Source organism: Plectrocnemia conspersa, unplaced genomic scaffold, assembly GCF_051122295.1.
Source record: "Plectrocnemia conspersa isolate PC_06_02 unplaced genomic scaffold, ASM5112229v1 ptg000013l, whole genome shotgun sequence".
In the NCBI taxonomy this organism is placed as follows: Eukaryota; Metazoa; Arthropoda; class Insecta; order Trichoptera; family Polycentropodidae; genus Plectrocnemia; species Plectrocnemia conspersa.
In genome coordinates this window covers 1,355,993-1,378,903 of record NW_028277177.1, presented here as the reverse complement: position 1 = coordinate 1,378,903, position 22,911 = coordinate 1,355,993, and the positions used below count along the sequence as shown (strand labels likewise).

At 30.0% G+C, this 22,911-nt stretch overlaps 1 protein-coding gene across 2 annotated transcripts; it reads right to left on the bottom strand.

The window, feature by feature from the left end:
- Positions 1–9,486: 9,486 nt before the first annotated feature.
- Positions 9,487–22,911, bottom strand: LOC148226902 (low density lipoprotein receptor adapter protein 1). Of its 2 annotated transcripts, none has more exons than XM_088202235.1 (5): positions 22,530–22,911; positions 10,697–10,799; positions 10,399–10,633; positions 9,929–10,035; positions 9,487–9,857 (listed from the first exon to the last, which is right to left on the bottom strand). In XM_088202235.1, exons 1-5 carry the CDS (start codon positions 22,581–22,583, stop codon positions 9,748–9,750), a joined length of 609 nt encoding a protein of 202 aa, XP_088058361.1. In that variant the 5' UTR covers positions 22,584–22,911; the 3' UTR covers positions 9,487–9,747. The 2 variants fall into 2 exon arrangements, with proteins under 2 accessions (XP_088058361.1, XP_088058362.1); XM_088202236.1 differs by having other exon boundaries at positions 9,487–9,854; positions 22,530–22,730.

Genomic DNA, 22,911 nt, shown 5'->3' with positions numbered 1-22,911 from the left:
ATTAGTGCTTGAAGATTCGGGACATGAAAATAGAAGCTTCAGATTAAGTTCAAAAAAAGAATCAGTGTGTTCTAAATCTAGTGTTAAAAATGATAAAATATGTCAATCGATTGGAAGATTAGATTAATATGTAACCAAATCATATATTCCAGTTCTCTGAAGCGTTTCAATTCAATATACAAAATGGGTAGAGGAAGTGGAAGATCCTAATTGGAATCTATCAGCGATCTCTAGACATCATTAATGACTTTTACTTTTGTGTTTTAGTTATTTTTTTGTTTTTATACCCGGTTCAGCACACTTTCATTTTTAGCGATATCTATTCGTCATCGAATGTAAGTTTTCTTTCTATCCCATATGCAGCTGACGCATCTCTATCTCAACTATTTAACATTTTAAAGGTCATAAACTACTCGCATTAGATTGTATTCTTTTGAACTGAAAATGAATCCATAATTTTCGAACGATTGGATTTTTTTACAAAGAATTCTATATAGTTTGTTGATGTAAAAAGATTTCGATCTCTACGTATTGTATTATATAGCAGAAATAGCAAACCATTATGCCTGCACTACACTCTCTGGAAGTTGGCTAAGGTTGGCCAAGGTTGGCCAAGGACGGAGAATATAGTGGCTTACTTCGGTCGAGTTCGGTTCTGCCCGCTCTAAAATCTCTCGGAAGTTGTTCGAGGTTACCGAGAACGGGAGGTAAAGTAGAGGTAATTCAGTCAACTAGGCCAGCTTCGAGCGCTTCCGAACATTGTCGGCAAACGGACCGAAGTCTGCTTTTTCGAGCGCCAGCGGTGAGATACTTCCCCTTTTGTTCTCTCGCGTGTTAAGTGACGACAGTGAGAGAGATAATTATATGGTGTTTCACAAACTGAGATAGAACGAGTAACTCGGTTCAATTTCAGTATGCGCGTAGGCGTCCTATGGTTAACACGCATGTCGAGCGCTGCATCGTGGTCACGTGGGCAAGTTATAATACCACGTGCTTATCAGGGACTTCAACTTCTTTGAATATTTTAGGGCACCAAAAGGGATTAATTATATTTTTGATAGTATATTCTTCTAATAGATATCGTTATTATATTTTTTTTCATATAAAATTACATAATTTAAAAATTATTACTGGCACTTGATTTTGTTAAAAAATCGTTTCGTTATGAAATCGTTATGTATTTTCCTAGATCGGTTTATATAAATGTCACACCATAACGAATTCTTATTTAGAATCGATGGCGACAAATTCTAGGATAATCACAGATGTGGTGTTCGTATTCTGAAGTATCATTTTTATGCCTTATGGGATTTTTCAAAAGCCGACAAAGATTTTGCGTAAATTGAATATTTACGACCGAAAAGTTTTCACTGATATTGTATTGGTAAGTGCTCACACAAACTTTTATAATTATCAGTAGCGTAATTTTAATAATATGAAAATTTAAAAATTGCGATTGTTTGGCACATTTTTCGATCGCGCGCCAGCTGTACGTGACAGAAGCCGCCGTCCGGACGACATATGAAATTTTCGGCAGTGTGGTCGCTTACTCGAAGTCGTAGGTTTGGGCCGACTTCAGTTGTATCTTTGGTTCGGACAATTTTCAGAGAGAGTAGTGCAGGCATTAGACGACTGCATTATATATAGGAAAAGTCATTACTGAACACTTGACTGAATTAATTAACCGTTTTGAGTTTCACTTTGCAAGAATATCAATTTACAAGATAAACTGTTGGATGTAGCTGCTTTAAAGTATTTAAAAATGGTTTTTAAAACTAGCTTCATTTTGGATATATATCAAAGCTTACTGAAATTGCCATGAAAGTTTTTTTTTTCAATTTTAATTTTTTTAAATGTCGAATTATTTCAATTCAATCTATTAATTTATATCATCAATGGAGTAAATAAAATAGTTAGATCTTGAGGAAGGTATTTGAAACAATGCTTTTAAAGCTTTTTATGGTACACATAGGGCGGTGCCTCAAATGTGTGACATACATGTTTTCTAGGAAAATCTCTTTTGTACGTACGGTGACCGTATCATCGCGATAGTCGAATTAACAAGCTTTTTAGATTATTTGTTCGTAAATATTGAGCTGTTTAAATTGAAAAGTAGTTTGCGATAATTGTGTGAACATATACAAGCGTGCCATATTTCCAATGGCTACAATAAACTCACCGGATTTTTACGCTTATCATTCAGTAATTACTGTGCTATTATTCCTTCAGAATATGTGCTCTTGGCGGTCGTTAAGTTGAATCAATATCGTGTATTGTACGAAGGAAAGTTAGTTGTAAAAAAACGACTCGATTATGCTAATTTAATTGTGCGAAATTTAAATAAGCTGCAGAAAAAATAAAAGTTTTCATTACTAGAAACATCTCACGTTCTTGGAGATCTGAATAAATTAACGGAAAAATAAAAGTAATATACAACATGTAGTCGTAAGGTCCGGTTCGTTTTAGAAATTAACAAGTTTTCCTCAAAATAAAAATTTCTATATCTTAACAAGCTCCATTCCCATAAACTCAATCAATAACATGGTATAAAATATGGGCGATGATCAATCAAACTTTTTTTGATCAAAATCCAAAATAATATGTCTGATATGTTAATTTGCATCGGCTATTGAGTTAGCTTAAAGCTTTGAAACATTGTTTATTAATATAATGATACTCTAGTATATTTAAGAACTCACAAATCGTTTTTTTAAACAGAAAGCAAATGTGCATTTATTTCTAAAAATTCTAAAAATAACAGTATCTGTCCTATGTTCATGTTAACATGTATCAAAATATATTTTAAGCTATCAATTGCATTTTTTCTGCGACATAAATTTAAAGCTTCTGCTAAAAAAGTCACTAGTATTAAAAAATTCGATTTCCTCTTTATCTGCTGATAAGATCGTATGAAGCAAATGAGCGAGTAATTACCGTCAAATTTATCTTTAATTACAGATGCTAAAATTAACATTTTACGTTCGTTTTCACTGCTTATGGCGACATAATCAAAATTTATATTGGCAATTATAAGAGTGACACCAATTTCATACATTCAACCTGAACGCGGAAAAAACTTTCAATGTATAAATTCACAATACTTTTATGGACATATCATAAACACCTTTAACAATTCGATTCCTATATTAACGTCTAATGGCGAAAACGGCCGTTAAAAAAAACATTTCGATTAAATATCTGTCAAACATTGTCCGGCAGTTGTATCGGAGTATGTGGAGCAGGTCAGCGAGTTATTTCAATATTGGTCTTTCGATTGACTCTCCGTTAGAGGCCGGTGCAAGTGAGCTGACCTTAAACTTGGGTTAAGATAAGTCAAAAAATAAACAAAGCCCAAAATGGTTCCGTATACAGAACTACCTGTTTAATAACAAGGGATCAATAATGAGATTTATAGCGTGTTTAGATTCTTTTCTTATAACGGTACTGAGAATGCTCTCATGATACGCATTTATATGTAATACTTTGTAACAAGGTCGATAATGAAGAGTATTTTACAATTACTTTTCGGATTCGTCTCACGAGTCACGTATGCCTTGATACATTACTTGCGCCAGGTAAATTAAATCTTCTAGAGGAGAAAAGAGAGCAAAATCATAAAGATCTATACATTAAGTATAGAGTTAAATTTTAGCAAAAATTAAATAAAACATAGTTAGTTTATAATACAACCACAAGAAAGATGATTTAAGTGATAGCTATGAGGAGCTGGTCCAATTTATGTAATATAAAACTAACTTGATAAGTCTTTAACATATAATAGAGAATAATAATCAATTCACAATGTAACATTTTTTTAAATGTTTATTTTAATAACATAAATAATTTTACAGGCATATTAATTATATATTTTTTACAACTATTTTCATGCCTAATTATTTTCATAATTAGTTCTTAGCTATATTTAATAAAAAATAAGATATAAAACTAAGCGTTTGTGGTTATGATTCAAGGGAAAAAATTAAAAAAAACATTTTACAATTCAAGCATAAAAAAATAAGAAATTAAGCGATAATTTGAGTACATTTCATTAGCGAACTAGAATTATTGATATGTTGTCATAAGCATAATGTGCTTGAATTTAAATTAAGGGTTGTTTTGATCATAGTCAACGATACATTAAATTAGTGTATGAAATTAAATTTCTAGTATGAAAATGACAGTGTTCTTTAACGATTGGTATTTGAAGACTAATTTTTTTAAATTAGTATAAAAATGTGTATTATATATATATATATATATATATTTTTATAGCTTTGTTTTAAATAACTTATAATTAAGAAAAAAATAGTATTATTTTATTTTTTATAGTAACACACATTTTCTATTAAATATCGGTCTAATGGCCTCAATAGCGAAAAGCCCAAAGTTCCAAAATATGTTTATCAAATTAAAGCTTGAAGTCCAGGTGTAAGTTATTTTCCACTATAAGTTATCGCTCTCTTCATTTAGGAGAGACGTCTCTTAAAATATTTATTTAGGATTTCAAAAGATTTTTGTAATGTATTCGCGATTGGTTTAAGGCCGTAAAATGGCCGTAAAATGGCCGTAAAATGGCTGTATCGTAACCGTACATTAGATAAAAAAAATTAGATCAACCCTTCAAAATTAAATTAGGAATCAAATCAGGCCCAGAATTATAGGAAGGTGTTTTATCAACGCGTTATCTAAGCTGGCAATTCTAGGATTTTTTTATTTTTCAAGTTGTTAATAACATTTTAACAAAATTTCTTGTGAGCTTATTTTGCGAATTAAATCAATAACTTTCGCGGATGATTATATTTTTCTTATTGATCTATTTACTTTGATATTATTTTTTTTAGTAAATTCGTACAATACAGAAAAAGCTAACAGCTAACATTTCTACCTTACCCAGATCTGTGTCAGCTATGCATTTTCAGTTTTTAACCGTGGAATTTCTGGGTATTTGTTTTCAAGCGATTTAGTAACTTTCCATAACTAATACCTCCTGATTAAGCTTATCAAGTTTACGCAACCACGCTTCGTTTTTAATGCTCAGAAAGTTTTTAATTACGGAGATTTATTTTTTGCCATTGCTTTCTCATATTATTTTGAATTTTAATTAATTCAATAATTATGAAATGCTAATTATGTTCAATAAATAATATCTACGTCAATAGTTTTAATGTCCGACAATACTCTCGAAACCTTTCCAATCAGCATTTTTATAATCAAAGACAATTCTATGGATAGCTTCAGCCCAGTGGCATAGCTATGAGGGGGCGGGCCGCCCCGGGCGGCACTTGCTTGGAGGCGGCATATTCGCGATACGACCGTCTAGTGTAGTTCTTAACTCTGAATGTACTAAAACATACACAAATCCACGAATAACAAGAGCTTAATAATAACCAATTTATTATTTTAAAAATTTAAGGGGGGGGGGGCGAAAATTTTAAGGATCGCCCTGGGCAGCAAATACCCTAGCTACGCCACTGCTTCAGTCTCATTCTCCAGTGTAAAAACACAGGAAAGTGATCCGAATACATAGCCTGAATGCATTACATATCTAAGATATGAGCATGACATTTAACTAACACAATATCTAAAATTGACACTGTCATTCTGTTATTAAATTAATATTTTTGGAAAGTTTAAAGTTATATGCGTATTGCGCATGTAGTAAAAAAGCGTCGTTCTGGATTGATTCGCAACGGAACAATTCCAATGCACGTGTCTGGCGTTGAAATCTCCAGTTAAAATCACAGAATCCCCAAAACCAAACACCGCATCAAGATCATTACAGTGTAATTCACATCCAGACAGTTATTAATATCCTATTTTAATGTTTAATTTGCATCGCGACGGTTGTTTGGTGATTTATTTACAAATATCGCGACTCATTCGCCCGGTTTTGAGAGACGGTCCCTCCGAAGACGTTGGGGATGAATATGTTAACGTTCGATAATATCATTTTTGTACTCACCAATCAGTAGTTCCAGTTCTCTAGTTTTATATCGGATTCTATGGAAATTCCACGTCAATAAGTTGATTCGCCGTTGAGAAGAGAACATCTAAGAATTCAACCGCCAGCTTTTTCTCGATCAACATCCTGTGAAGATCTGCAATATATAATACATAGCATCTGAGAGAGCCATCTTGTTTGAGATAACAGCTATGAGGAGCTGATTAGGTTTCATTGAAAATTGAATTTGACAGATAGGCGATAGTGAAATGATGTACTGATCTAAGCTGTTGTTGAAACTTAACTTGACAAACTCAATCCTAGGGGGGGCGGAGGAGGCGGGCTGCCCCGGGCGGCACTTGCTTGGGGGCGGCATATTCGCGATACGACCATCTAGTGTAGTTCTTAACCCTGAATGCACTAAAGCATATATAAATCCACGAATAATAAAAGCTTAATAGTAACCAATTTATTATTTTAAGAAATGCTGATTTTATGACCCTGCAAAAAATGTATGGGGGGGGGGCGGCAATTTTAAGGATCGCCCTGGGCGGCACATACCTTAGCTACGCCACTGGGAAGCAGCAAAGAAATAACGAAAAATCAATAATTGCACCAGCTGAATTATACAAATTATAGTTATATATAACTAATTACCATTCTATTTCCTTATAAACTAATTATAGTTTTGGAACTTTCATTAGGTCAAGTATAAAATACAATATAAATCAACTCATCTCTCAGAGGAATATAAGCGAAAGAATAAGTACAGACAGACATCGCATCTCACATATTTACACATGTTTTAAAAATATGATTATTGATATTACTATGAAATTTTAATATAAAAAGGCTGATCAAAGTATTTTCAAACCGAGTTTTGGACAATAGGAGAGCGAAAAAACAATTATCATTTCTCAGAAGGCAAAAATTCACGTCAAAAATAATACAATTCTGTCGGCGCCGTCAGATTACGCCAGAACAATAATGTTTTCGGCTATAGCTAAGTGGAGCTAGAACAATCTATGTGGGATAATGCACTTTTATTTGAAGTGTGCGCCATTATCATTATTTAATAAACGTTTCGTGTGCATTTTAAATAAGAATATGTTTATGTATGATTTAGAATTACTTTTAATGGTTGCATCTTTAGCACAAAATAATTAGCGTAAATGTGCCAGTGATGTGCCATTTCAAAAGTGGGCGCACCCGTCTTCTGTAGGCGTTATGGAGCAAGAGTGGGCAATAAGAAAATGCTGAAAATGTCGGTGACAAATACATTCATTGTGCATTGTGTGATTCATCGACAACATTGATCGCCTGCATCCTCATTACAATACGTAGTATTACTACAGCAATATATTGTTTGGAAACAGCTATGCATTGAGAACGGCAAAGACTTCAATAGAGATTGCTATTATACTTCACATAGAAGCACTATGGTTACATGAGCATAATTTAAAAATGTATTCAACAATCTATTTGATCTAGCCAAAGAGATTTCTGAAAACAATGATGATTCAATAAGAGAAAACTTATAAGAAAATCAATTTAAACTTGTGTTTACTAGGATTAACGTTCGCACAAAACTAGTTTCGTAATTGTACTCGAATGAAGATTTTTAAGCGCTGAAAAATCAGAATTCTGATCACAAAAATTTTGACTGCATTTCCGTCATCCTTTTTAGTGAAACGTGAATTTAACGTAATAAATCAAACTAAATAGCAAGTTTTTTTTAACTAAAAAGAGAAACTGATCTCGAAGATGAAACAAAATTTGGGAAATTGGCCGTTAAATTAACTTGAACTTGTTTCTTAGGCATCATAGATAAATAATACTTTGTTAGACGCTAGTTTTAGTTAATATTGACATTTTACGATTCATAAATATTTACAAATCGTTAAACGTTGTCTATCTAATTAAAACATCTTACGGCGTTTATGGCTTTTAATCATAATTTAAGCCGAAGCGAATCATTGTAATCCAAACTCTATTCAAATTCAGTTTAATTATTGTATTTGATCCAATACTAAATCTCTATATACTTTCACTTCTATTATACATTTTATTTAATATTTTACGATCCACTTTCCTGAAAGACTTTCAAGTCCCTAATAAAATATTTTATTATTGTTTATACGACACTTTTCCAATAAGAATATAAACAACTTTGAGATATCAAATAAATGTAATACCTCAAAAATGTTTTAGACGCAAATCTAACGCAAAAGTTGTATTTAAAATCTTAACTTGATCCCCCGGGAGCTATTTAAAGAACCCTTGAATTATGGAAAAATAAATTGTATCGCTCAAAGCAAAAAACTTTTAACGAGAGTTTTGTTAGTGTAAAGGTCAGATTTGAATGCAGAGAAATTTTTAACATAAAAGTTGTCTCGTTATTATTTCTTATTTAATACCTTTACATATTCAATCGGCACATTTTTATATGAATTAAATTGCATACTTATGTTTAAAATAAGTCGTGAAGTAATTGAATCATCGACTTGCAATTCAAGAATCTTTACAAATATGTAGGTCACATGAAGAAAGTGTTTACGGATTTTTGACCTCAAAATGTTCACAAAATGCATCGATAATGCACGCATGACCGCAAATTTAATTAAGTTACATAAACATAAATAACGGTAGAACGTTTTATTGTATGTATATTAATTAATTTCATTTTGAATCAAAATGTATTGACTAAGCAAATATGTAAATACTTTCTCTAAAGCATATTTACCCATAAAAGCCCACTTTGATTCTAGCGAGACGATACTTTAACCGAAAAACGTTAATGGATCACGAGCTGTATTTAACATTCAACGGTTATATTTAAACTGAAATAAATCGTTAATAAACAAAAATTATTTTTTATCTGAGACAACAGATGACACTATTTTTTGTTTTTATTTATTTATATAAAAAATCGTTATATTTTGAATTATTTATTAAAATGCATAGATTCGACAACAGATGGTGTAATTATTTTTATAAAATATTTTTTTAAATAACTGTTTTATATATTTATATGTAGCGGGTATCCTGAATTAAATTATAACATTAAGCATTTTTTTTATTTTCTGTTTATGTTTATATTATGTTTTATATGTATTATATGCATCATTTAAACTTGCTTAGTGTAAAAATAGATATATTTGCTAAATAAATTAATAAAATAAATAAATATGTTATTGATTTCTTTTTTTTTATTTCAGTATGGCCAAAAATTAGCGGCACTCTGTTAACATTGACGTAGCGGCGGCAGGGGGCAGCAAAATTCTTTTGGTGAACCTTGACGGATAACAACGGCCGGTGTTTCATCGTAACATCCCATTCGTAACAAATTAAATGACATGTAAATCTCTAAAAAATGCTATTGTAGTGGCTCAATCTGTGTCAAATTTCCACTCGTCACCATCACCGTCAAATAGATCTAAACTAAGATCCATTATACTGTGAAAATAATTCATAAGAATCAATTTTTAATGGCTGAAATATTAAATCATATATTTGTATTTCTTATTAAAAATTAAAATACGCTATAAAAATCATATTATTTTAATAATTTATGATAAACATATTTAAATACATATATAATATATGATACTCCTTTGGTTATATATCATAGAATAAATTTACTTCTACATTTTTTATATAATAAATATAAAATATAGTGATCCATTATCATAACACGCTTTGCTAAAATACTATTCTTTTGATTTGGTCTTAGAATTTGGTAATCTATACTATCCACTGGAATAATATTCTTTGGTTCTTAAGTTATATATATACATCTTGAATATTTATGCCTCCGTTTCTGCATCCATATCAGCTTGAATTTCCTCAGGAGTCCTCAAATCAATAGCGAATTTCTTCTTCATGTAAAATTCCTTAGGTGGTTCAACATTTTCTTCTGGAACAACAGGAATTATATATTAAATATAATTATTAATATAAATTGTTACGTAAAAAAAATTAAATTACCTCCTGTTTGTTTAGAAGCTAGTGATTCCATTTGTGACTTCTTAACTCTTTCAGAGTATTCTTGAAAAGCTGCTGCTAAAGCATATGTCAGTTTTCTAGCTGAGTTTCTAAAAAAAAACGTTAAAATTAGTACTTTTCACAAATACGTTAAAAAACTTAAGTATGGCAAAAGCATTATGTTTTTTTAAATTTAATTGAATATTTAAACAAATTATTACTTTTTTCTAAAATATTTTTTAGAATACCTAACACGCGAGCGAGCGAGAGGGAATGTATCTCACCGTACGCGCCTGATACTTATGTATGTATATATAAAACTTTTAGTTAATTTACACAACCTTTTATGTATTTTTCTACAGACACGATCATTGTATTGGAATAAGAAAATATGATTATTTAAAGTTGACAGTTATTGTTGGATGTCTCGAGGTATGTCAATATGACGATTTGCTATAAAGTAGAACACTTACTTTGAATCACATACAAAAGCGTGGCATTCAAATGGATTTATCTTATGCATAGGATCCACATCTTTGACGACAATCATTGAGAATACCCTAGTGTAAATGAGATCTTGAACACCATAAGATATGGATTCAATCTTAAAATTGTTCTGAATCATAGTCATTCGCTTTATTGTCGATGTAGATTCTATACGAACGCCTTCCGTAGACACTTCTAGTTCTATCATTGGCAGGACTTGATCTGGAATTGGAGAAGAATTTTATGTATTTGCATCAAATTATTTATGAAGTAAAAAAAACATACTTGAAGGAAGGTTTTTGGCTGCGGATACCATATTGTCAACTGGTCTTCTAGTGTGTTTTATGCCCCAAAGTCCGCCGGCATCGTGCTGGCCAAGATATTTGACCTGAAACATACGTAATGGTTAAACATTTGTGTTTGCTGTCAGCAACTAACCTTGTCAATGCCGCAAAAACTCGAAGCAATTTAATACCGTGTATACAAGTGTATGAAATAGGAATCACAATGAGAACATACGTCAAAACAGCGTCACACTACATACAACATTTGGATATTTAATCCGTATACATTATGCATACATTGAATAAGCTTGTTTGTACTATAAATTGTATTTGGTGTGATTCACGTTGAATAAAAATATTACTGTAAAAAAGTTTTTGATAAATAATCCAATTTTCGTTTATAATATTTTAAGCGCAATAAAATTTTATTACTTTTTGCTTAACTTAAGCAATAGGCAAATTGATCAAAATTTAAACTTTTTTAATTTAATGAATCTTTATTGTTTAGAGATACACAAATTATAAATACAAATTAAATATTTTAAATAAGTAGTGAAAGCCATTTGAATATGTTTTGATCGGTTTTGCGACGAAAATAATTTATAAAATTTCAAAAATGCGTTGGCAAGCATTTCAGCTTTCTCCTGATTGGTATTGCTATATTTTTTGAGTTTTTAGTGGTGGTATATGTTTTTTTTTATATTTTTTAAACCATTATTATGCTCGAAATGCTACGCATATCTTAAGAAATGTTTCTGAAATCTTTGGTATTTTTATATTTACTATGTTAATTAATTTAATTTTAATTTTATATTAATTTTTTTATTGTTACTCAAGAGATTAGAATAGTTAGATATTCAAGAACTATTGAAAATAAATGTTTTACTGTTTAATAAGTATTTAATAATAAATGAAAAATGCATATAGATTTATTACTAGAAATAAAAATAGTTTATGGATAGATAAGTACATATAAGAAAACGAGTACGGCCAGGGGAATATTGTACGGAGGTGTGAATTAGTATAATAATATTCACAGGGCAATCCGCAAAAATAAAAATGTAGCGGGCTTCCTCAATATAATAAATTATAATATTAAAGTATTTTTTTATATTCTGTTTATGTTATAAACCACAATTAATTAATAAAATAAATAATTAGTTAAAAAATCACACGTATGACTTTTATATGCCCTTGTGAGTGGAAATAATTTTGTGTCACTGTATAAAGTTTTCAAAAGAGGTTGGCCAGCATCTTTACCATCTTCTGATTAGCATTATTGTTTTTAGATATTAGCGGTGGTATATCTGTGTTTATTGAATTATAAAGATATTTACATTCTTCAAATGATATGCATTTCTTAAAACACGTTTCTGCAGTGTTTTACATCCATCAACACAGACAATAATTGGAAATTAAGAACGAACTATTGAATAGCACATTCGCTCCGAAACATTAATCACCTATCGCGCTAGAAAATACATTATACCCTGCGCATATTACTATCGTTCTTTTAACTCTGGTTACCGATCGCCAGAGTAACAATCTGAACTGTTTTATCTTAGGGCGTTAACATATTTTGGGGGTGTGTTATAGAAGCGATGTAATTTTCTCGACAACAAAGCGAATCTGTGATTCGCCAGAGCTGTCTCGAACCAATATGTGACATGAGAGAGACGTCACGGAGTCACAGACACCAGCGGATCATTTAGATAGCATCGCGAGAACATGTCATGACAATCCCAGCTGCTCCACCGAAAGCATAGACGACAATAATACAACTCGACACGCCAGTGAAGACTTTCCGTCGCTATTTTTTAAAGCACCTGTGAGATATGTATATTAAAATTAATTTTACATTGCATAAAATTTAAAATTATGATTATAGTATACTGGTGTTGATCGTTCAAAATATTTTACGTCAGTTAATCGCGAATAGTAAATGTAATATTGTTTTTAAATAACCCTAAATGTTGCTACTGTTGTACTGAATCTTAATTAAGAACTTGAAATTAAAATATATAAAGAAACGAGATTAAAGTGCGACTACAAAGAAATACTCTACTATAACCCCTTTTTAATTATTTTTCGCAAAAAGTACGATTGAGTTCAACCATTTATTGAAAACGAATTGTTTGCAGCTATTGATGGAAAAAATATTTTTCTTTTTTATAATCTGACAGCTGATCAATCAGACTATTTTATCGCATGTGTTTTTATAAAAGCCGTTACAATCTTTATCTTTGTGCACACAAGACCAATTATATAATAATTAAACCCTCTGCTGAATTCCATTTATTATTACTCTGGAACGAAACTCATAAATATTGCATGCGAATGTAAAAATTTACAATTTAATTAATACACAAACGGTCGTATTTTATAGAAATGTATAGTGTTGTTTTTGCTCTTGTTGTAATATAAATGCGAATTAAAAACGAAACTGGATTTTTCTATGTACGCTTTGGAAGCAGTCGAACGAATACAAAGTGAGGATTATGAGTCAAGATTAATTAGAATACATGTTTTTCAGATTATTAATTTATATATTACATATGAACAATTGCATTTATGTACATATATTTTAATAAAAATAGTAAATATACCATTAATTCTAAATCTCGAGTGTTATGTCTTAATAATAGCTCATTAAAATGCATAAAAAATAATCGTTTAGAAACGAGAGCAATTTATATATATGTATTATATATTATAGCTATGCTTGAACAAAGCGAGGTACCTTAGTACCCCATTTTCTATGTTTTTAACAAATTTTAATTACTAATGTATTATATTTATTATTAAAAAGATATATTTAAAAAAAATATGTTTTGTTCCTTTGTTTTATAAAATAGCTGTCATATTAAAAATATAAGACTATCAAAAAAATGGAAAGATGATATAATTACAATTCCTGGTCGTTGAAAGCTTATTTTTGTAGCAAAGTGTAGACAAAACCACATATAAAGTGATTATTTGCATCAGTGAATTTTATTATATGCAACTACACTAAATTATGTTGATATTCTAATAATAACACTCAACCAGCAAACATGTGATTAATACCAATCTGAAGATATATTATCGTGTATGTTTTGGATTCAAAGTATACGGTGTTTAAAGCAGAAATCAAATAGATAAAGGTATTAGTTCGTATTTATCTTCACTAGACTTGTTGGTCGAACTAAAATACTATATTATTTTCCGTTTATCAAGAATATAATTCGTTAATGCATTAAAATTTAATGATTGCGGCATCAATCTTAAATAAAATTGATAAAGATAAATATTTTGATCAAAAGATACAAAAAATTGGGTCTAATATAATCTGATTATTTACCTCAAAATTCAAGATAGTTTAAACCAATCATAATAGATTTTTTCCAAAGATATCTACATATGTTGCTACTGCTGCTTCTAATATCGTTATTAAATATGATTTTTAGACAGCAAAATACCAATACTGATACATTAAAATGACAATATTTCAATATTTATTATAGTATCGGGCGGCATAGTTGAATTGGCGAGTCTGTCGAGTGATTCTGTTAGTGATGTATGATTACCGTTCTTCTAGTGATGTTTTATAATGTTTGCCAATTGTGTCTAACTCCACCTTAGATTACTCCCTTTGTGAATACTTGTTTTAAGGTCCCGCGTTAGGCGACCGTCTCATAATTACAACGGTAATTCAAACTATTTTTTAATGAGAGGCTATAATTGATTTTTTTAACAAGTTTAAAGATTTTTTTTTGCTAATTAATGACTTGAAAGTATGAATGTTATTGTGAAATTCTGCGTATTTTGCTAATTTTTAATTTAAATACGACGTAGTGAATTAATGTCGCCGTGGATAGTATTATTTACTACATTTTTTCAACCTAGGCAAAACCACAGTTGAGAGCTATCGGCAAGAAATCGACAAATTATCCTAATAACTGCAATCTGGTGAGTAAAAAGGTTCAATTCTCTTACACGACAATTCTGTCTCAATTTTAATAGTGCTTCATAAAGTAAATTGTCTTAATCTAATATCTAATATTGAATTTGCTCTAATTATATGAGCTTGTATCTACTTATTTTAACAATACAAATATTAACAAAAAATATCTTATGCATTAAAATAATTATGATAATTTGATTCCATGTCCCTATCTTCATAACTAACTTAATTATTATACGGACTAATTGGCAAGGCCATTGGATATGTCAGGATTAATGTAAAATATGATACCTCAAACGAACAGGTACATAATGTCATTGCTCGGTAATTTTTAATAAGTACCCAACGCAGAGAGAGATTTTAATGAATATTCGTTTTTTAACGAGCGTATCACACGAGAACAATCTACAGCATGACTCATAATTGTTACGAAATAAGTCATTGCGAAAAGCCTTTGTGTTACGTGTTGCCATGAATTTGCACTACACAAGCAAAATTATCGGAGATTTAATCACCGGTTTATTGATTGTTACTCACAAACACTCAGAATTATGTGTACATACAATATTTTATTGCGTGCTATCAGTGGAGGATATAAATAATGAAACGAGTCAAATATATTACTTAATAAACTCGAGTATCTAATTATATTATCATAATTATAAAGATAATAAATACTCTAGTTCAGTATAGGAAATAAAAATATAGGATTCTGAAATTGAAAATTTTTATTTATTTCTCCTCAAAAACTACTATTTTAAATTAACAAGAAATATATAAGTTATTGATTTCATGGTTCATAACGTATAATTTGATTTTCTAATCTAAAAACTGCCTTTCGATTTTTTATATTGCAGCTACAAATATTACATAAACCGTCTTGATGATTATTGCTATCATTTTTCACATACAAGACGTTAATAATATTAGCTAATAAAATTACCTAAAAGCCATTTTTTATTTCATTATAATATTCTAAAATCTTACGCAAAATTAATTTAACTCAACACGTAGCACCTGATTTTCCATACTCCCACCACTCAATAACCTAACGTTTATTTAGCTCTTAATATCAAACATTCAAGTCGATTATTTCAAAACATTCATTTGATATTATTCATATAAAAATACTAGATAATAATTCCTGAGGTAATAAAAAAGTACAATTTGGAATTAATAAATATAATCATCGATTTCCTACACGCATAATAAAAAATCAATAATTATTGGATTTGTGTGAGATTCAAATCTACGAACTTTAATTTAATATATTAAACAACGCTAGAAATTATTATATATTTTTATTACAAATCTGACCATCACGACTTGACAGGTTTCCCCAATGCGTCATGATGGTACATACAAAAAAAATCGGTCAGTCATACAAAAGTCACGACTTGACAGGTTTCCCCAATGCGTCATGATGGTCATACAAAAAAAATCGGTCGGTCGATTAAATGCGCCTAAAGTAATAAAAAATATTGCAGTTAATAGACCATTGCCAATTCTACCAATTTTAAAGAAAATTTTAACTAGATATTTAGTAGATAATATCCCATAATTTATTCCCAGCACTAAACCATCACATTGGCCATACAATCAAGATTAAAATAGCCGAAAGATTTTCTTTAAATATAAGCGTGAATGCGGATTACTAAACTCACTTCGCTTCCAACTTGGAACAAGCAAGTTCAGTAGAACACATACAAAGCTACGCCGTGTATGATCGAAACAACTATAATAAGTATGAGAATGCAGCTGATTTCCTAAAAACTTTAAGTCAGACCTGGTCCAGCTAAGCATTCCGGAATCCAGGAGTTCAGCCAGATCTTTTATGCGACTAGTATTACGGTATATGTTACAGTTTAGAACTTACTAAATTATTTTTTTTGAAATTACTAACTTTAATACTGTAAAAATAAATACACTAGAATTAATAAATGATTAAACACATGTTTGTATACATATATGCTTTTATTAGTAAATAAATATAAGCTATTTATATTTTTTGAGTAGTTTATAAATAATACTTGTGGTATAAAAAATATGAAAATTCTCAGTGTATCTCTAATAATTTAAATACTACTTTCTTATATTTTGATAATTATTATATATTTACCAGGTGCGTATGGTGAGACATATTCCCTTTCGCTCGCTCGCGTTCTAAGTGACGAGTTGAGTGAGAGATAAGGGTGTGCGTTACATGCGTTCCGCACGTCCACTTTTTCTTACTCACTCTCGTCACGCGAGCGAGCGAAAGGGAATATATCTCACCGTACGCACCGGATTATTACTGAATTGCATTTTTATACTAGTATATAATCTCTACATATCTGCAGGTTAGTTTTATTTTGTCTTCGGTCGTGTAACAATATCAATATTTTTCACTGGTTAAAAGAAAAAAATATTATCAAAAAAAGTAATCCAAATACAGTTACCTAAAATATATGCTTAATATAAAAAAAATGGAATGTGAATTTTTTTCTGGGAATTTAATGATACGATCTCTGGGAAGAGGTGAATTCTGTACTGGTAATTAATGAGATGTTCATAATCGCCGTTGATCTCAAGATAAATTGCAAAAAAAATAACTGCTGTTTAAACTTCTAAAAATTAGCAGAAAAAATGAGTGATAATTCACGCCATAACCTTAAGATAGTGACAAAGCCTATGAGTGCTGAATAACTAATACAGTATTATTGATGCGAAATTTATTACTTAAAGTCACTTTTTTAATCGTCATATTTTGTTATGGTACTGGTTTTTGTCACTATAGTCTTCGGTCGTGTAACAACCCCAAATTTTTTTTTATACGGCAAAAATAAAATCATCTTAGATAAATATAATTAAAGTAGTGCAGCTACACCTACTTAAAACAAATATTCAGTAGTAAAAACTAACTTGGACTTATAATTTCTGCTCCGGGAATGTATCATTGGAATAAAGGCATCACACAATATCACACGTTATAAACTGAGGATTGAGTCAAAGTTCAGCGTTTGAGTGCTGTATTATGAAAAATCGTGGACCATTATTGGATCAAATTGTAATACGTATTGAAAATTACTTGTATATAATCTACATTCACACTAGCCAACCCTTATAAAATCATCCATTTTAACTCAGAATTGTACCTAAAAAGGTTATACTAGGTTAATGGTGGGATATTAACCATCTGGTTGTTGAAATCCGATATATCGGTTTTTACTGAAATGAAATAACCTTTATATTATGGTGTATCGAAATAGGATTTGGCACACGAATATTGTCTATCTAAGGTACAGATAACTTCTCTATTACAATCACTTTTGTAGCGTTGTTGTAGTTTAACCCTTTTGTTGCCGAAATCTGATATATCAATTTGTTAGCGTTAAAGAAAGGTTTAGGGTTAAATAACATGTTTTATTGTGTAATACATCAATATTTATTTATTTATTTATACAATAAATACAAACAAGACACATATAAAACATACCATTAACATACTTTTTTTTATACCTATCTACCCTTAAATTATCACTATTAAATGTATGTACATACTTTTCTTAGTAAATACTTATTAAAATACTCTGAAGGGATATTATTTTTTAACTTATATATAACTACTAAAACATTCATCTCCAATATTTCTTTTATAACCAACCATTCCAATCTTTTAATCGTTCTTCTACATCTTGAATATTTAGGAAAAATAATAAAAAAAACAGCAATAAATTCCGTGTGATTAAAAATATGTTGAGAGCCATTGGTATTGTGTGAATTACAATAGTGAACAATTAACCAAATACTATTTACAAGCATAAAGTGAAACATTCGTTCTTTTGTCATTGCATTCTTGGATGGTTTTTTTTAAGGTAGTGGTTCCAACATCTAGAACGGATACAGGGTATACCCTAAATAAATTATATATGAATAATAGGTAATAAGACTAATTTTTGTGATTAGATAAATTGAACCGGAGTAGATTCAATAAGAAAAAAAAATTATGTTAATGGTAAAAAATAAGTCAATACATTCCTGATTATAAGTCGTTTCCCTTAAAACATGAAGATTTGTAAAAGGATGGGATTTTTAGATTGACTAATAGATGAAAGAATTATATCTTTATTATTAGTATTTATATAACGAATTAAATAAATATTGTTAATTACAAAATATTAAACTTTATATAATATAATATACTTAGGGTTGTCTGTATATCACTATCGCGAGGAACCGCAGCAAGCAGTCAAATACTTACACCGGACGCTCGATTTTTCGTGTTTCTAGATATACTTTTGCTTTTTACATTTATAATTAACAATCGCACAAAAAAATTTACCTATACCATTTAACATTTTTAAATCAAATTTACCATGACGGTATTAAATTTATTAGCGAAAGACCAAAAATAGGTCACAAAAACACCAGATAAGGGATCCCAAAAAAATCCATTAAGCCATCTCACTTTGTTTGCGGAATATTCCAAAAACCCCCGGAGGCATAATAAAATTATTAACGGGCAATCGAACAATACGTTTTCGGTCGAACGAGCATCAGATGAAATTCGTGCACGCGACACGGCCTTGTCGGAAGTGCGTTTGCACGGTTGGATCGGAAGTGGTCGACCGGAAGCGGTCACGCGGAGCTGAACGGACACGGTCACGGGTTCTGTCGCCATTTTTGTGTAATACAACGACGTAAATGCGACGAGTTGGACGTAATCACAAAAAAACGTGAAATACGGCTGACATAAGCCGTTATTCCATATTATCTGATACAGGAAGAACCGCGAATCTTGTCTATTTTTTTTGTGTAAGAGTTGTCAAGAGGTGTACATATGCTCGATATTTAATTAAAAAAATAAACATAAATTTCATTGGTATAATGCATATGTACAGAAAACACTTATTCTAAAAAATGATTTTATTTTAAGATAATCCTTCCAAACTTTAACGATTAACAGTCTTGAATTGACTGTACTTTATGCCAAAAACATACGAAATATTCACTGCATTTTAAATCTCTCTAACCGCCATTATAATGCTGCATTTTATTGGTTGTTTCAGGAGTTTTGGTGATTAAACTACTATCAATTGACGTTCAACTATTTTTAAAACGACCATACCACTTGCTCTGATTTATTCAAGACATGCCCAACGAAACTTTTTTAATGACCAATATTTTTGAAGCTTCCTGCTCGTTCTTATACAGTTGGTTTCAGTGAAGTGCGGATGCGGAAAGGGCATATTTGTTAGAAATATGCAAAAAATAATGCTTAAAAAATCAAACAGTGTTTCGCTGGTCTTTCGAAGCTCGACGCAAAGGTCAAGTTCGCACGCAAATAAGAAAATCTCAGATGTTTTCTTCATAAAACTTATAACTTTATAAGTTCAAAAGACTTATTTATAGCTAATCAATTTAATACTTAATTACTTAGAATATTAGATGGAACTACAAAATAAGACGCACAGCCTGAATATTTGTTTCGGTGACAATTTATCCTCCGACAGTTAATTATATTCGTAAATACCAGCACCCATGAAAGGTATAAATATATTATATTATATTTAAATAGAAATAAATTTATGAAAAATATTGCTCCCGTATGAAATTACATATAATTTAAATTATAACGAATGTTTTCATATTTACAAACCGTTAAAGAAAATATAAATTTGAAACTAATTACACATATTTTTATTAAAAAGCTACATGTGTAAATAATTAATTTGTATCTATACGTAAATAAATACATCATTTCCCCAAATTTATAAATAAATAAATAAACAACAAATACGTTTCAAGACATCCTTAACCCTTTGAGAGGTATCGCCGTACATGTACGGCGGTCGACCTTGAACTGTTTTGAGGTACCATAAATAGTTATATATTTACATATGTAACTGAATAAATAATAAATAAAAAAACATTGTATTTATATAATATTTTTTAAAATTTAATTTGATGTAAAAGATTTAAAAAATATGTTATGTAAATTTTATAAAAAAATATTGAGAGGCTCTAAATTAATATTAAAAAAATCCACAAAAACCGAAAAATATATAAAATATATGTAAAATAAATTAACAAACACTACTCAAAAGGCTAAGAAAAAATATATAAAGATATATTATAATAAATAAAAATTATATCAAATCAAAATACAACTAAATATAATAATAATTATAAGCAAATACATGGCAAATTATTATATAAAAAAACGTTATTATAGACATATAAAATCTAAAATATCTCAAATAGTTGATATTGAAAAGTAACTTTACAACCATCTTATTTATCGTTATTATAATAATGAAATAATTTAATCCTACATATAGAAATTATAGAAGATATTCAATATTAATTAAACAATCTTGTTTTCCAAGTAACGATTAACTTTCTAAAGAAACTAGAAATGTAACATTATTTTTTATGATCTTCACAATTGTTATTCTTAATCAGTAAGCATTAAACTAAAATTGATTAATATCAAAAAAATATTAAAAACTTAATTTATTCAAAAAATTCTTAAGAAATATTATTTAAAATAATCATACTCTTTTTTAAACATTTTTGTAAGTTTTTGCGACCTTTTGTGTAGTACACGTGCGTTGAAGAATCGATAAAGAATATCTAGCTGATTGCGTAGTACCCAAAGTCAAATATTGTGGCGGAAGTGTTATGGTCTGGGGTTGCACGGCAGCAGCAAGGGTATGAAACATGTACACTTGCGAGGGTAGAATTAATAATGACATTTATATTTCAATGTTGAAATCTACTTTATTAGATTTCTATTGGAAAATATTTCCAAGCACAAAACATGATACAATCCGATTCTAACAAGAAAACATTTTTTGGTTTGCATCAAAGCGATCTATAGAGAATTTATGGGCAAAATTAAAACACAATGCAAATCTAAAATTGAGCTAAATTGAGAAAAATTGCAGATGGAATGGGAAAATTGTCTCCATCCACCTGAAAGTCATTAGTATGCCAAAAAGGGGTGCAGCTGTAATTAAAGCTAAGGTATGCCTACTGAATATTAAAAATAAGATTAAAATAGACACTTTAAACAACGTTAATTGTTTTTTTATTTATATTTTCACGATTTTTAAGATATAACACATTTATTGGGGTGCCCCATTATTATTGCCATAAATTTATAATTTTGATGTATCAAATTGTAACCGCAGAATAAATTATTTCTTACTCATGCGGAATTACATAAATTAATTAAATAAAAATCTTATAAGTTTGGTTTGGGTTTGAGCAGAAAATGGATGTTTCGCAACTGTCAAATTGAATTTCATAACAGATACTAATTATATTTTTGCTAATAGAAACATATATATATATATATCTACTAGTGAAAATGTATTTGGATTTCACTAGAGAAAATATATTTGCATTGAAAAATACATATTCACTGTAACATGAAATGTAAATAGAGTTTGTAAATATTACTACGTGTGGAAAAGTTGAAATCATATAATTTTACTAGCACCAGTGTAAATGTATTCCGATATGATTATACCGAAAGTACACATTTGAAAAATATTTTCGGGATTGATTTTTTTAAGGGATAATTCGAGAATTTCTGGTTTAGATTTATTGACGTAATTTAATTTTTTTAATTTTTTATTTTATATCAGAATCATAGTATTTCATTAAATGACAATTATTTTTCTGCCAAAATCAAGAGGGGACAAGTGCCTCCACCTGTCTATGCATATACATATATTTTTAAACGAAACAAAAGAAATTTTATATTATATTGTTTTCAACATTTTTGAATAATATAAAATCAGAATTTCTATACTATCAATATATAGTTTTAGCATATTATCAATATGTAGAAAAACATTAGATATAAAATGTCATTCATCACACAATATATATTTTTGAATACCTGAAAAGTAATCGGAAGATCATCGATCGTCACAACGCTCTCGGCTTCCGCCATCTTGTTTCGCACTTTTCCGATAAATCACACTCCTATCTGATGCATCTTTCCGGCGAAAAGCAATCTATACAAATCGTCTGCGCATGCGCAACACCGGTGTGTACGTTTTTGTGTGTTCAAATTAAAACGGTTGCGGAAATCAACGTTCGATTCAGCCGACTATCTTATCTTAGGCATAATTTTACGCCGGGCGAATAAAGAACTCGTACGAGTGCGATAAGATAATCCAATTTTAGGCGCGAGCGATCGATATACCGGCGGTGCAGGTATACTTCGATTTTAGGTTAGGTTCAGGCGCGGGCTGCCGCTGCGCGCGCCGTTCCACACT